At 43.5% G+C, this 13250-nt stretch overlaps 2 protein-coding genes across 2 annotated transcripts in view; both read right to left on the bottom strand.

Annotated features, from left to right (window-relative positions):
• LOC135503862 (synaptophysin-like) overlaps positions 1-3372 on the bottom strand; it is a 29190-nt gene extending 25818 nt beyond the window's left edge. Inside the window, exon 1 of the mRNA XM_064922032.1 lies at positions 3269-3372. Coding sequence (XP_064778104.1) covers positions 3269-3286 — 18 coding nt within the window. The 5' untranslated portion in view covers positions 3287-3372. The remainder of the gene's footprint in view (positions 1-3268) is intronic.
• A 5233-nt stretch (positions 3373-8605) lies between these two features.
• The window catches only part of cacna1fb (calcium channel, voltage-dependent, L type, alpha 1F subunit), a 184695-nt gene continuing 180050 nt past the window's right edge, over positions 8606-13250 (bottom strand). Inside the window, exons 47-49 of the mRNA XM_064922017.1 lie at positions 12930-13042; positions 11404-11763; positions 8606-11225 (exon numbers count right to left, since the gene is read on the bottom strand). Of these exons, the coding sequence (XP_064778089.1) occupies positions 10953-11225; positions 11404-11763; positions 12930-13042 (746 nt within the window). The 3' untranslated portion in view covers positions 8606-10952. The remainder of the gene's footprint in view (positions 11226-11403; positions 11764-12929; positions 13043-13250) is intronic.

Genomic DNA, 13250 nt, shown 5'->3' on the forward strand with positions numbered 1-13250 from the left:
TCTAGGAGACAGAACGTGTCTCCTTCCTGAGCGGTATGACGGCTGCGTGGTCCCATGGTGTTTATACTTGCGTACTATTGTTTGTACAGATGAATGTGGTACCTTCAGACGTTTGGAAATTGCTCCCAAGGATGAACCAGACTTGTGGAGGTCTACACATTTTTTTCCTGAGGTCTTGGCTGATTTCTTTTGATTTTCCCATGATGTCAAGCAAAGAGGCACTGAGTTTGAAGGAGGGCCTTGAAACACATCCACAGGTACACCTCCAATTGACTCAAATGATGTCAATTAGCCTTTCAGAAGCTTCTAAAGCCATGACATCATTTTCTGGAATTTTCCAAGCTGTTTAAAGGCACAGTCAACTTAGTGTGTAAACTTCTGATCCACTGGAATTGTGATACAGTGAATTATAAGTGAAATAATCTGTCTGTAAACAATTGTTGTAAAAATGACTTGTGTCATGCACAAAGTAGATGTCCTAACCGACTTGCCAAAATTATAGTTTGTTAACAAGACATTTGAGGAGTGGTTGAAAAATGAGTTTTAATGACTCCAACCTAAGTGTATGTAAACTTCTGACTTCAACTGTATGTGAAAATGGCGAGTTTCTATGTTTTGTAGTAAAATAAATAGAGTAAGATACATGTTTCCAATGACACTATCAACCAATTAGAGGACAATTAGTAGGCAGTTACTAGGCAATGCCTATTCACAATTGGTTAAAATCACACGATGCGCACTGATGACGTCATTGGAAAAACTTATCTTCCTCGTTTTTCCTCACATATGTGGATGTTGGGGGTGGTGCTGGACATGATTATTACGAAGCTGATATTCTAAATGTCCCTTGAAGAAGCGATCACAGAAGACACACAGGAAATGCATCATTTTGTTTTTGTCACCATCATCTCTATAGGCCTACAGCAGTAATATATGATTCTCAACAGAGAGTCTGTGTACCGATAGAGAGAACACAATGACTGATTATTAAACCCATATGATGTTTCTCAGGGCCATAACGGTGTGTCTATCTATATATCTTATGGGCCAAATGAAATGACGTCTCTCTACATGGCAGCCTACATACAACAGACACAAAGACACTCATTGTTTTCCTATGATGAGAGAATGATTCACCCACATCATCATCATCCAGAGTAAAGATGTGGGACTAATGAAGTGTCTATTATCATTACAACATTTTTATTTTTCCTTTATTTTACTAGGCAAGTCAGTTAAGAACAAATTCTTATTTTCAATGATGGCCTAGGAACAGTGGGTTAAGAACGACAGATTTGTACCTTGTCAGCTCGGGGATTCTAACTTTCAACCTTCCGGTTACTGGTCCAACGCTCTAACCACTAGGCTACCCTGCCGCCTACCCATAGGCCTATTAGCAACAGGTCCGAATGGGGATGAAGGCAATACACTGAGTTTACAAAACATTATGAACACCTGCTGTTTCCATGACAGCCTGACCAGGTGAATCCAGGTGAAAGCTCTGATCCCTTATTGATGTCACTTGTTAAATCCACTTCAATCAGTGTAGATGAATGGGAGGAGACAGGTTAAAGACAGATTTTTAAGGCTTGAGATAATTGAGACATGGATTGTGTATGTGTGCCATTCAGAGGGTGATTGGGCAAAACAAAAGATTTAAGTGCCCTTGAACGAGGTATGGTAGTAGTTGCCAGGCGCACTGGTTTGAGTGTGTCAAGAACTGCAACGCTGTCGGATTTTCCCACGTTCAACAGTTTCCCATGTTCATCAAGAATGGTCCACCACCCAAAGGACATCGAGCCAATTTGACATCAACTGTGGGTACGCAATGGAGTGAACATGGGCCAGCTTCCCCGTGGAAACGCTTTCAACTCAATATCAGGAATGTGTTCTTAATGTTTAGTGCATATTGCATTTTCATGCATTCTTTATTTTCACCATCATCTGCATATGTCTACAGCCTTTACATTATTTGTGTGTTATTCTCAATAGTAGGCCTATTCTGTCTCATCATGTGTTCAGATTACAATAAAATATATCGTATATTCGGCGAGGAGGCTGTGTGTATGTATGACATTGCACCTTTAATGAAATAGACAACATGATGATTGGATATTTGTTTTGCGTCTGTGGGTTTTAATATTTTATAACATGTTCACATATCGGCTATAAAACATGGTATGTAGCCTAAATATTTGAGCACAGATGGGCCAACTATCGAAATATTTGAGTACAGCGAGTGAGGTGTGAATACGCGAAGTCATGGCCTGCCGTTAACGTCGACCGGGGAGACTGGGCCTGGTAAAAGGTGCGGTTTGGATTGGACATGACACCATTACGCTTTAAGCTCCTGTGGTATAGCTAGTGATGCTCAGTCAGAAACCACGAGCATTATCATGCGAACAATTACCAATAATAACTACCGATTGTTACCCACTCAAACGTATCATTTAATTGCAACGTTCGTTTTAAATAATGATAGGATCCAACTAGAAGAAATACGGTGTTAATATGACGAAAATGCAGACACCCATTTCATGTTTTAACACTTGAGGGCATTGGACAGTCATTTTACTAAAACGATTTATTCAGTTCTTATATTCACCCAACGAATATCGAGAGAAATATCCCTGCTATAGGCCTACATGATGTATCAGATAGCATTCCAGGCATCCTAAAAGAAGAATCACTAGTCTACACAGCCATGTAGGGAATAAAGGTGAACTGCCATTTTACAACGCAATCTGAAATGAAATGACAGCTGCACATAGCCTTTACCAGGCCCGCTTTATAAGCGGATAATATAATGCCAGGATTGCAGAAAAAAATGTAGATTTTACTCATGAAAAAATACATATTTGGACAAAGATATTTCGTTCCATCATTTATCTGTGCGTACATGCATATGACGGGGATACCGTTATATCACCATCCATAGTCCAACAATGACTGTATCTGATATAATACTAAACAATAACATTACATTCTTATCATTTTACCCGGCATAGCCACAATATAGTGTGTTTAATTTCACACAAACGCATAAACACCCATTCCCTCAGTTATTATAAGGATGTGCTGTATTTCAGTCAACAAACAGCGTCTGCATCATAATGGGGGGGGGGGCTTTCCGCGGATTTACCTGATAATTCTAATATCCCAGATAACTACATAGCAACGCTCATAACCGGTTCGTACGTACAAGTTACAGTTGATATTTAAACAGCAGTAAATGTCCGTTATGTTTCTAGATGTTCAGAGCCCCTACCTGATTCACAATATCCATCCTGGCCGCCTTGCTCGTTGATAAGAGAAATTGCAGAGCAGGGGGAGGGAGCCGTAACAACCGGAAAAGCCCTCGGTAGGAGGAAGGAGACTGGAACAGCGCTATGCGTCACAGTGTAAGGTGTAATAGATGGCGTGTGATACGGAAAAAACAGAAGCGCAAACTGTCAACGACGGTCAAACAGGACCAGACACCCACTGGTAGAGAAATACTTAGATATAGGATCAAATAAATGTATTGTTTAAAAAAATATTAGATGTAAAGGAGAGCCAGACCATCCAAAGAAATAGACCTATTTAGTTTGTTTGGAAGCCTGCCATGGTCTGCCTTTATGACGCTGGTATTTTACCGCTATTTATTTTCCCAAAATGTAGAATTGTACCATTCACTTTCCATGCAGTAAACCAACGCGCTGCTTTGCCCGCGGTGCTTAACTAATTGTCTACGTGTGTGCCAATAGTGAGACGACATGTTAGTATTATTTACCCTTGGCTGTCTCACATCACTGGGATGTAACCAACTGGGCCTGAACCCACGTCTCTTTTCTTCCGCGGTGTGACACACGACTATAGGCATTCACTCGAAAAGCTCACACAAATCTTCAGGTTTCAGGCAATGTAATTTATCAAACCAGCAAGTGAGCTATCTGCAACGTAAAATGGTCATTTGGCTGTGCCCATTAGGAGAACCCTTTTAAATAACAATCTCTGGTTGCAGATCAAAACCCTTTTGGGTTCCATGTATGACCCTTTCAACAGAGGGTTCTAAATGGAACCCAAACGGGTTCTACATGGAACCCAAAAGGGTTCTACATGGAACCCAAAGGGGTTCTAAATGGAACCCAAAATGGTTCTACATGGAACCCAAAAGGATTCTAAATGGAACCCAAAATGGTTCTACATGGAACCCAAAATGGTTCTACATGGAACCCAAAAGGATTCTAAATGGAACCCAAAATGGTTCTACATGGAACCCAAAATGGTTCTACATGGAACCCAAAAGGATTCTCCTGGGAACCAAACATGGTTGTCTTATATGGACATCAGATGTGTGTACATCAGAAGATACAATTTAATACAATTACAATAGGTCTTTTACGATAACTTGATTGTCTATTTACATGCAGAGCTAGAGGCGTCACTACAGACACCCTGGTTTGAATCCAGGCTGCATCACATCCGGCTGTGATTGGGAGTCCCATTTAGTGCGTTTGGAAAGTATACAGACCCCTTGACTTTTTCCACAGTTTGATATGTTACTGCCTTGTTCTAAAATGTATTCAATCTACACACAATACAGCACAATGACAAAGCAAAAACTTTTTTTTTTGTTTTACAAAATGCATTACAACTTAAACAAATAAATACCTTATTTACATACAGTACCAGTCAGAAGTGGGACACACCAGAGATTTAATTTATTTGTTACTATTTTCTTTTATTTAACTAGGCAAGTCGGTTAAGAACAAATTATTATTTACAATGACGGCCTACATTGATGGTGGCTACTTTGAAGAATCTAAAATATATTTAGATTTGTTTAACCCTTTTTTTTTGGGTTACTACATGATTCCATATGTGTTATTTCATAGTTTTGATGTCTTCACTATTAATCTACAATGTAGAAAATAGCAAAAATAAAGAAAAACCCTTGAATGTGTTGGTGTGTCCAAAGTTATGACTGGTAGTGTAAGTATTCAGACCCTTCGCTATGAGACTCGAAATCGAGCTCCGGCGCATCCTGTTTCCATTGATCATCCTTGAGATGTTTTAGCAGGCATTAGTTTGCATCAAGCCTGTCTTGAGCATGTGGCCATAGATTATTGTCGAAATTGCTGCAAATATCCTCGTTGTTCATGCAACTGGGAAAAAACCTCATGGCATAGCGAATCCAAGCCTGACATAGGTCTGAATTTAAATTGTTGCCATTGGACTCTGAATCACGTTTCACCATCTGGCCGTCCGACCGACGAATCTGGGTTTGGCGAATTGCATGCATCATGCATGGTCTGAAGGAGGGTGGGACGTTCATGGGGATGGCAGTCATACATCTTCCACCTGTATTGTAATCGTGTATGGTCTTTTACAGCATTGTATTTTACTCCTGTATTGTAGTGGTCCTGTACGTGTCTCCGTTCCTAAGAGAATGGCACTGGCAACGCCAGAGTTGTGGGTTCGATTCCCGCTGGGGTCTCAAACCAAAATGTGTGGATTGTTGTCACTTTCGGGATTTTTTTATTTAACCGGGCATGTCAGTTAAGAACAATTTCTTAATTACAATGTCAGCCTACCCCGGCCAAACCCGGGCCAATTGTGTGCTGCCCTATGGGACTCCCAATCACAGCCAGATGTGATTCAACCTGGATTCGAACCAGGGACTGTAGTGTCACCTCTGGCACTGAAATGCAGTGCCTTAGACCGTTGAGTGCTGAAGCGCGTATCACGTTAAAATCATCTGTCCTCGGTTGCAACGCTCACTACCGTGTTCCAAACTGCCTCTGGAAGCAACGTCAGCACAAGAACTGTTCGTCGGGAGCTTCATGAAATGGGTTTCCATGGCCGAGCAGCTGCACACAAGCCTAAGATCACCATGAGCAATGCCAAGCGTCGGCTGGACTGGTGTAAAATTGGACTCTGAATCACGTTTCACCATCTGGCAGTCCGACAGACGAATCTGGGTTTGGCAAATATATAGCGGCAACTGTAAAGTTTGGTGGAGGAGGAATAATGGTCTGGGGCTGTTTTTCATGGTTCGGGCCCCTTAGTTCCAGTGAAATAACATCTTACTACAGCATGCAATGACATTGTAGACGATTCTGTGCTTCCAACTTTGTGGCAACAGTTTGGGGAAGGCCCTTTCCTGTTTCAGCATGACAATGCCACTGTGCACAAAGTGAGGTCCATAAAGAAATGGTTTGTCGAGATCGGTGTAGAAGAACTTGACTGGCCTGCACAGAGCCCTGACCTCAACCCCATCGAACAGCTTTGTAATGAATTGGAACTCCGACTGCGAGCCAGGCGTAACCGTCCAACAAGACTAGGCCTAATCATCCAACATCAGTGCCCAACCTCACTAATGCTCGTGGCTGAATGGAAGCAAGTCCCTGCAGCAATGTTCCAACATCGATTTAAAAAAAACACAACATGGTAGCAGCACAACATGGTAGCAACACAACATGGTAGCAGATCAACATGGTAGTAACACAACATGGTAGCAGAACAACATGGTAGCAACACAACATGGCAGCAACACAACATGGCAGCAACACAACATGGTAGCAACACAACATGGTAGCAGAACAACATGGTAGCAACACAACATGGCAGCAACACAACATGGCAGCAACACAACATGGTAGCAACACAACATGGTAGCAGAACAACATGGCAGCAACACAACATGGTAGCAACACAACATGGTAGCAACACAACATGGTAGTAGAACAACATGGTAGCAACACAACACGGTAGCAGCACAACATGGTAGCAACACAACATGGCAGCAACACAACATGGCAGCAGCACAACATGGCAGCAGCACAACATGGTAGCAGCACAACATGGTAGTAGAACAACATGGTAGCAACACAACACGGTAGCAGCACAACATGGTAGCAACACAACATGGCAGCAACACAACATGGCAGCAGCACAACATGGCAGCAGCACAACATGGTAGCAGCACAACATGGTAGCAACACAACATGGTAGCAACATTATTGGGCACAGACAACAGCACAAAGGGCAAGAAGGTAAAGACAACAATACATCACACAAAGCACTGTTTTGATTCATTCATAATGTCATCAAAAAGTATTGCTCCTCCACTAGAACCTGAATGGTCCGACTACAGAAAATAAAATCTTGGCACATTAAGTGATGCTGTGTTTTCTGTTATGTTCTAGGTAATTGAGTTGGATACAACATATTTGAATATGTTTGGTCCCTCTGAAGGCCTAGGTTCTATAGTCATGGTTTTCCTCTGATACAAAGTGTTATGTTTGGGGCAAATCCAATACAACACATTACTGAGTACCACCAGCTGCAACATGTTATGGGTATGCTTGTAATCGTTAAGGGCTGGGGATTTTTCCAGGATAAAAAAATTAATGGAATTGGAACTAAGCACAGGCAAAATCTTAGAGGAAAACCTGGTTCAGTCTGCTTTTCACCAGACACTGGTAGATGAATTCACCTTTCAGAAGGACAATAACCTAAAACAGAAGTCCAAATCTACACCGGAGTTGCTTGCCAAGAAGACGGTGAGTGGCCGAATTGCAACTTTTACTTAAATCTGCTTGAAATCTACGGCAAGACTCGAAATGGTTGTCTAGCGATGGTCAACAACCAATTTGACAGATCTTGAAGAATTTTGAAAATAATCATGTGCAAATATTGTACAATCCAGGTGTGGAAATATATTAGAGACTTACCCAGAAAGACTCACAGCTCTTAGAGACTTACCCAGAAAGACTCACAGCTGTAATGACTCTTAGAGACTTACCCAGAAAGACTCACAGCTGTAATCACTTTTAGAGACTTACCCAGAAAGACTCACAGCTGTAATCACTCTTAGAGACTTACCCAGGAAGACTCCTAGCTGTAATAACTCTTAGAGCCTTACCCAGAAAGACTCACAGCTGTAATCACTCTTAGAGACTTACCCAGAAAGACTCACAGCTGTAATCACTCTTAGAGACTTACCCAGAAAGACTCCCAGCTGTAATCACTCTTAGAGACTTACCCAGAAAGACTCACAGCTGTAATCACTCTTAGAGTGAGTCATTGTGAAGTATTTTGTGTCGATGGTTGAGAAAAAACAGTCAAGGGGCTATGAACACGTTCTGGAGGCTCTGCATAATAACGATCACTCACTGCAGGGTTTATGACGACATAAAAGGGACGTACTGGGACCAAAACCGGTCCGGAAATTTCTAACACACCGGCCCATTTTGTTATTCACATAAAAATAGTAATACTATACTACGCTATACTATTATAATAATTTACTATTACTAGTTACTACTGTTCTGCTTGTCTGCTTTCTTTCAATCATCTTTTAACTAGCATCTATACTGTTGCTGCTGTGAGGAATGGATTAGTTAGTGCTGTGACAGACAGAACATTTCCACCTTCCACCTCCCATCCCCTAGGGGGCAGCAGAGCAGAGCAGCCCACGGCAGCCAGGGGTCTGTAACAAGACAACACTTTAACGACTGTCAGGAGCCACCATAACCTGAGTAACACCGGTTAGCAACAACTCAAGAAGAACTGACGTGATAAGTATATAACAAACTACATGGATAACCATTTTGTTCACCATTTTGTGTTTATCGATATGACATTTGAATAAATTGTATTAGATTCATATAGAATTATAGAAATCTGAATTAAAACATTGATGCTTTCGACAATGAGCAATGACATTTCAAATGAACGTTTGTTTTAGTCTATATGAGCTGATAAAACATGCAATTAAGTTATTAATGCCAGAATAAAATGAGCACTTTGTATTTTCAGCTGCTTATAAACCTTGCATATCCAGGATATAAATAAAAACACATTTAAAAAATAACATTTTTTGTTGTTGCTTGAAATGAAATTACTATCATTATTAAAAACAGCAATCACAGTGCATTTAGACAGAGACTGTGTCCTAAATGGGACACTTTTCCCTATTTGATACTACATTGGACCAGAGCCCTGGTCAGAAGTAGTGCATTATTTAGGGAATGGGGTGTAAATTTGGGGCACAGCACAGCGACATCCTGGAAAAACATCAAAAATAAAAACAACAGACGTGATGTGATCTGTTTTCAAACAGAAAGCAACATAGACGTGATATCTAACACAAAGAGAAGAAGAACAGAGTGGTGGTTCAATTCAGGTTTTAATTCAGCCAAATCAGGTTTTAATTCAGCCAATTCAGGGTTTAATTCAGCCAATTCAGGTTTTAATTCAGCCAATTCAGGTTTTAATTCAGCCAATTCAGGTTTTAATTCAGCCAATTCAGGTTTTAATTTAGCCAATTCAGGTTTTAATTCAGCCAAATCAGGTTTTAATTCACCCAATTCAGGCTAGTTAATTCTAATTCAGGAATTGAAAAATTCTCATAAAAAACAATGCAGACAATTTTCAAATTCATGAATTTAATTTAAATTGACTGAATTGAAAAATGAATTGAGCCCCACCGGCCCTGGTAGTAGACGCATCACCACGACAACACTAACAACTTTGTTTTTAAAAGTATTTCACAATTTCAGTTCTTTCATCAAATCAAAAATAATCTAAAGCTGAAAATGAAAAACATTGTACAGTATATCCATCAAGATAATGTGCATGTACAACATGATGCGCAGTACAAATATCTTAAAGGAGTCTGTTACCAGAGACCAACACAATTTGATGCAAATGTGTTTATGATCTGAGAGTGCTACTCACTGACTCACCCAGCAGTCACGCTCTCCCCCATCTCTCTCTCTCTCGCTCTCTCTACTCTCTCTCTCCTACTCTCCACCCCATCTTTCTCTCTCGCTTCTCTCTCTTCTCTCTTTCTCCCCATCTCTCATATTCTATTCTTCCATTAATGTGATCTTCTCCACACACACACACACACACAACTCATCCTTAAGATCATCCACCTTCCCGAATCGGTTCCTCACCTCACCCACATTTGTTTGCTTCCCAAATGCCCCCTTATTCCCTACATCATCCATAGTCCCTATGGGCCCTGGTCAAAAAGCAGTGCACTATATAGCGTGCCTTTGGGGAGGTCATCTCTCACGTCTTTCTGTCTCTTTTTTAAAATCTTTCTCTTCTTTCACTTTTTTCTCTGTCGCTCCATCTAGTCCCTTCGGTCCATCACCTGTCTCACATCTCCATCTAGTCCCTTTGGGTCCATCGTCTGTCTCACATCTCCATCTAGTCCCTTCGGTCCATCGTCTGTCTCACATCTCCATCTAGTCCCTTTGGGTCCATCCCCTGTCTCCCATCTCCATCTAGTCCCTTCGGTCCATCGTCTGTCTAACATCTCCATCTAGTCCCTTCGGTCCATCCTCTGTCTCACATCTCCATCTAGTCCCTTTGGGTCCATCCCCTGTCTCACATCTCCATCTAGTCCCTTCGGTCCATCGTCTGTCTCACATCTCCATCTAGTCCCTTTGGGTCCATCCTCTGTCTCACATCACATCTCCATCTAGTCCCTTTGGGTCCATCCTCTGTCTCACATCACATCTCCATCTAGTCCCTTTGGGTCCATCCTCTGTCTCACATCACATCTCCATCTAGTCCCTTCGGTCCATCCTCTGTCTCACATCACATCTCCATCTAGTCCCTTTGGGTCCATCCTCTGTCTCACATCTCCATCTAGTCCCTTTGGGTCCATCCTCTGTCTCACATCTCAATCTAGTCCCTTTGGGTCCATTCTCTGTAAAGCCTAGAGGCCTATAATATATATCTGTCTATAGTCAAGATGGAGGGACTAAGGACACTGGACTGGACAACCTCTTGTCTATATGTCCAGCTCCATATCTGTCCTCCATCTATCTGTCCCTCAGTTGTCCTCTGTCTCCCTAGTGCCCAGTAAGTCTGGTCTGCTCCTGATCACAATAAACTCAATCAATCAATCACGATCGATCGATTGATTAATTGATCGACCGTCGTCCAGATTAGAAGGAAGTGACGCAGGTCATCTCGTCCGCCAGGTCTTCCTCGTCGCGGCCCGTTCTGATTGGCTCCTCGTCGCTGTACAGGGTTCCAAGGTCGGGATTGTTCAGGAAACCGCCACCCCCTCCACCTCTGCTTCCCCGACTCAGCAGGTCGCTGGCCGCACTCTCCATCTCGTCAATTGTCATATGACACGCGTCAGCAATCTCCCGTTTGGCGAAGGCTACAAACTTGGGATCCTTGGCATACAGACCCAGCCCCTCTGAGATCAGCACCTACATGAGCAGAGACAGTAATTGGTTGGTTAGTTGATTTAAAAAAATATATATATATATTTTTTTAACTTAACCCATTAATTTCTCATCAATAACCTGAATATAATGAATGCATTAGTCCAGGATGTTTAAATCAATATCGATCTCTAAATATGTCTACATGTGTAGTAATACTCACTGCTTCTACCAGGCTGTCAGCGCTGCCTCTCTTGTCGCTGTAGTGAGGGCTGAGCTGAGTGGGGACCCTTAGTGTGGTATAGGCCCTGTATGGTGCCTGGGAACCTCCTGAGGGACAAGGGGGCCCCGTGTACCACCCCGCAGGGCCAGGTCGGGAGGTGGCAGCCGTTACGTTGGCCCCTCCACCCGTCTTGTCCCCCCAGATCCCGGAGCCGCCGCCGCCCCCCGCCCCTTCCTCTTCGACCAGGATGAGAGGGGCATAGAGGAGGCGACCTCGGCGAGGGCAAGGGTTGGCCCAGGAGGCAGAGGAACCTGTTGAGGAACGGCTGCTGCTGCGACGGGACTCGTAACTGCCGTACGTCTGGAGGGAGGGAGAGGTACAGAGAGGGAGACAGAGACAGAGAGAGAGAGAGAGAGAGACAGAGACAGAGAGAGGGAGAGAGACAGAGAGAGGGAGGGAGAGGTACAGAGAGGGAGACAGAGACAAAGAGAGAGAGAGAGAGACAGAGACAGAGAGAGGGAGAGGTACAGAGAGGGAGACAGAGACAAAGAGAGAGAGAGAGAGAGAGACAGAGACAGAGAGAGGGAGAGAGACAGAGAGAGGGAGGGAGAGGTACAGAGAGGGAGACAGAGACAGAGAGAGAGAGAGACAGAGAGAGGGAGGGATAGGTACAGAGAGGGAGACAGAGACAGAGAGAGGGATGGAGAGGTACAGAGAGGGAGACAGAGACAGAGAGAGAGAGACAGAGACCGAGAGAGGGAGGGAGGGAGAGGTACAGAGAGGGAGACAGAGAGAGGGAGAGAGACAGAGAGAGGGAGGGAGAGGTACAGAGAGGGAGACAGAGACAGAGAGAGGGATGGAGAGGTACAGAGAGGGAGACAGAGACAGAGAGAGACAGAGACAGAGAGAGAGAGAGACAGAGACAGAGAGGGAGGGAGGGAGAGGTACAGAGAGGGAGACAGAGACAGAGAGAGAGAGGGAGAGAGACAGAGAGAGGGAGGGAGAGGTACAGAGAGGGAGACAGAGACAGAGAGAGAGAGAGACAGAGAGAGGGAGGGATAGGTACAGAGAGGGAGACAGAGACAGAGAGAGAGAGACAGAGACAGAGAGAGGGAGGGAGGGAGGGAGAGGTACAGAGAGGGAGACAGAGGGAGGGAGAGAGACAGAGAGAGGGAGGGAGAGGTACAGAGAGGGAGACAGAGACAGAGAGAGGGATGGAGAGGTACAGAGAGGGAGACAGAGACAGAGAGAGGGATGGAGAGGTACAGAGAGGTTGGAACATGTTACAGCCATTGCTACACAACTGCACTTTCCAATAGTCCTCGTTACGTGTGTGTGTGTGTGTGACGGTGCTGATGTGTTACCTGTGTGTGTTACCTGTGTGTGTGTGTGTATAACACTGTGTGTGTGTGTGTATAACACTGTGTGTGTGTGTGTGTGTGTGTGTATAACACTGTGTGTGTGTATAAAACTGTGTGTGTGTGTGTGTGTGTGTAACGGTGCTGATGTGTTACCTGTGTAGTGACCTGTGTGCGTGCCCGGCAGGGGGGAGAGTTCTGGTGGTAGGTTCCTGGGATGGGAAGGTCATCATTGCTGTCCTGCCTCCTCAGACATTGGATATTAAAGGATGGCTTACGACCTGGGAGGAACCAGGAAGTAAACAAGGAGTCATATGGTGGAACCAGGAAGTAAACAGGAAGTCACATGGTGGAACCAGGTAGTAAACACGAAGTCACACGGAGGAAGCAAGAAATACAAATTAAGTCACATGGTGGAACTAGGAAGTCACACGGTGGAACCAGGAAGTAAACAGGATGTTTACTTGCAGGAAGCAAGAAGGAAACAGG

Source organism: Oncorhynchus masou, chromosome 18 (genome assembly GCF_036934945.1).
Source record: "Oncorhynchus masou masou isolate Uvic2021 chromosome 18, UVic_Omas_1.1, whole genome shotgun sequence".
NCBI lineage: Eukaryota > Metazoa > Chordata > Actinopteri > Salmoniformes > Salmonidae > Oncorhynchus > Oncorhynchus masou.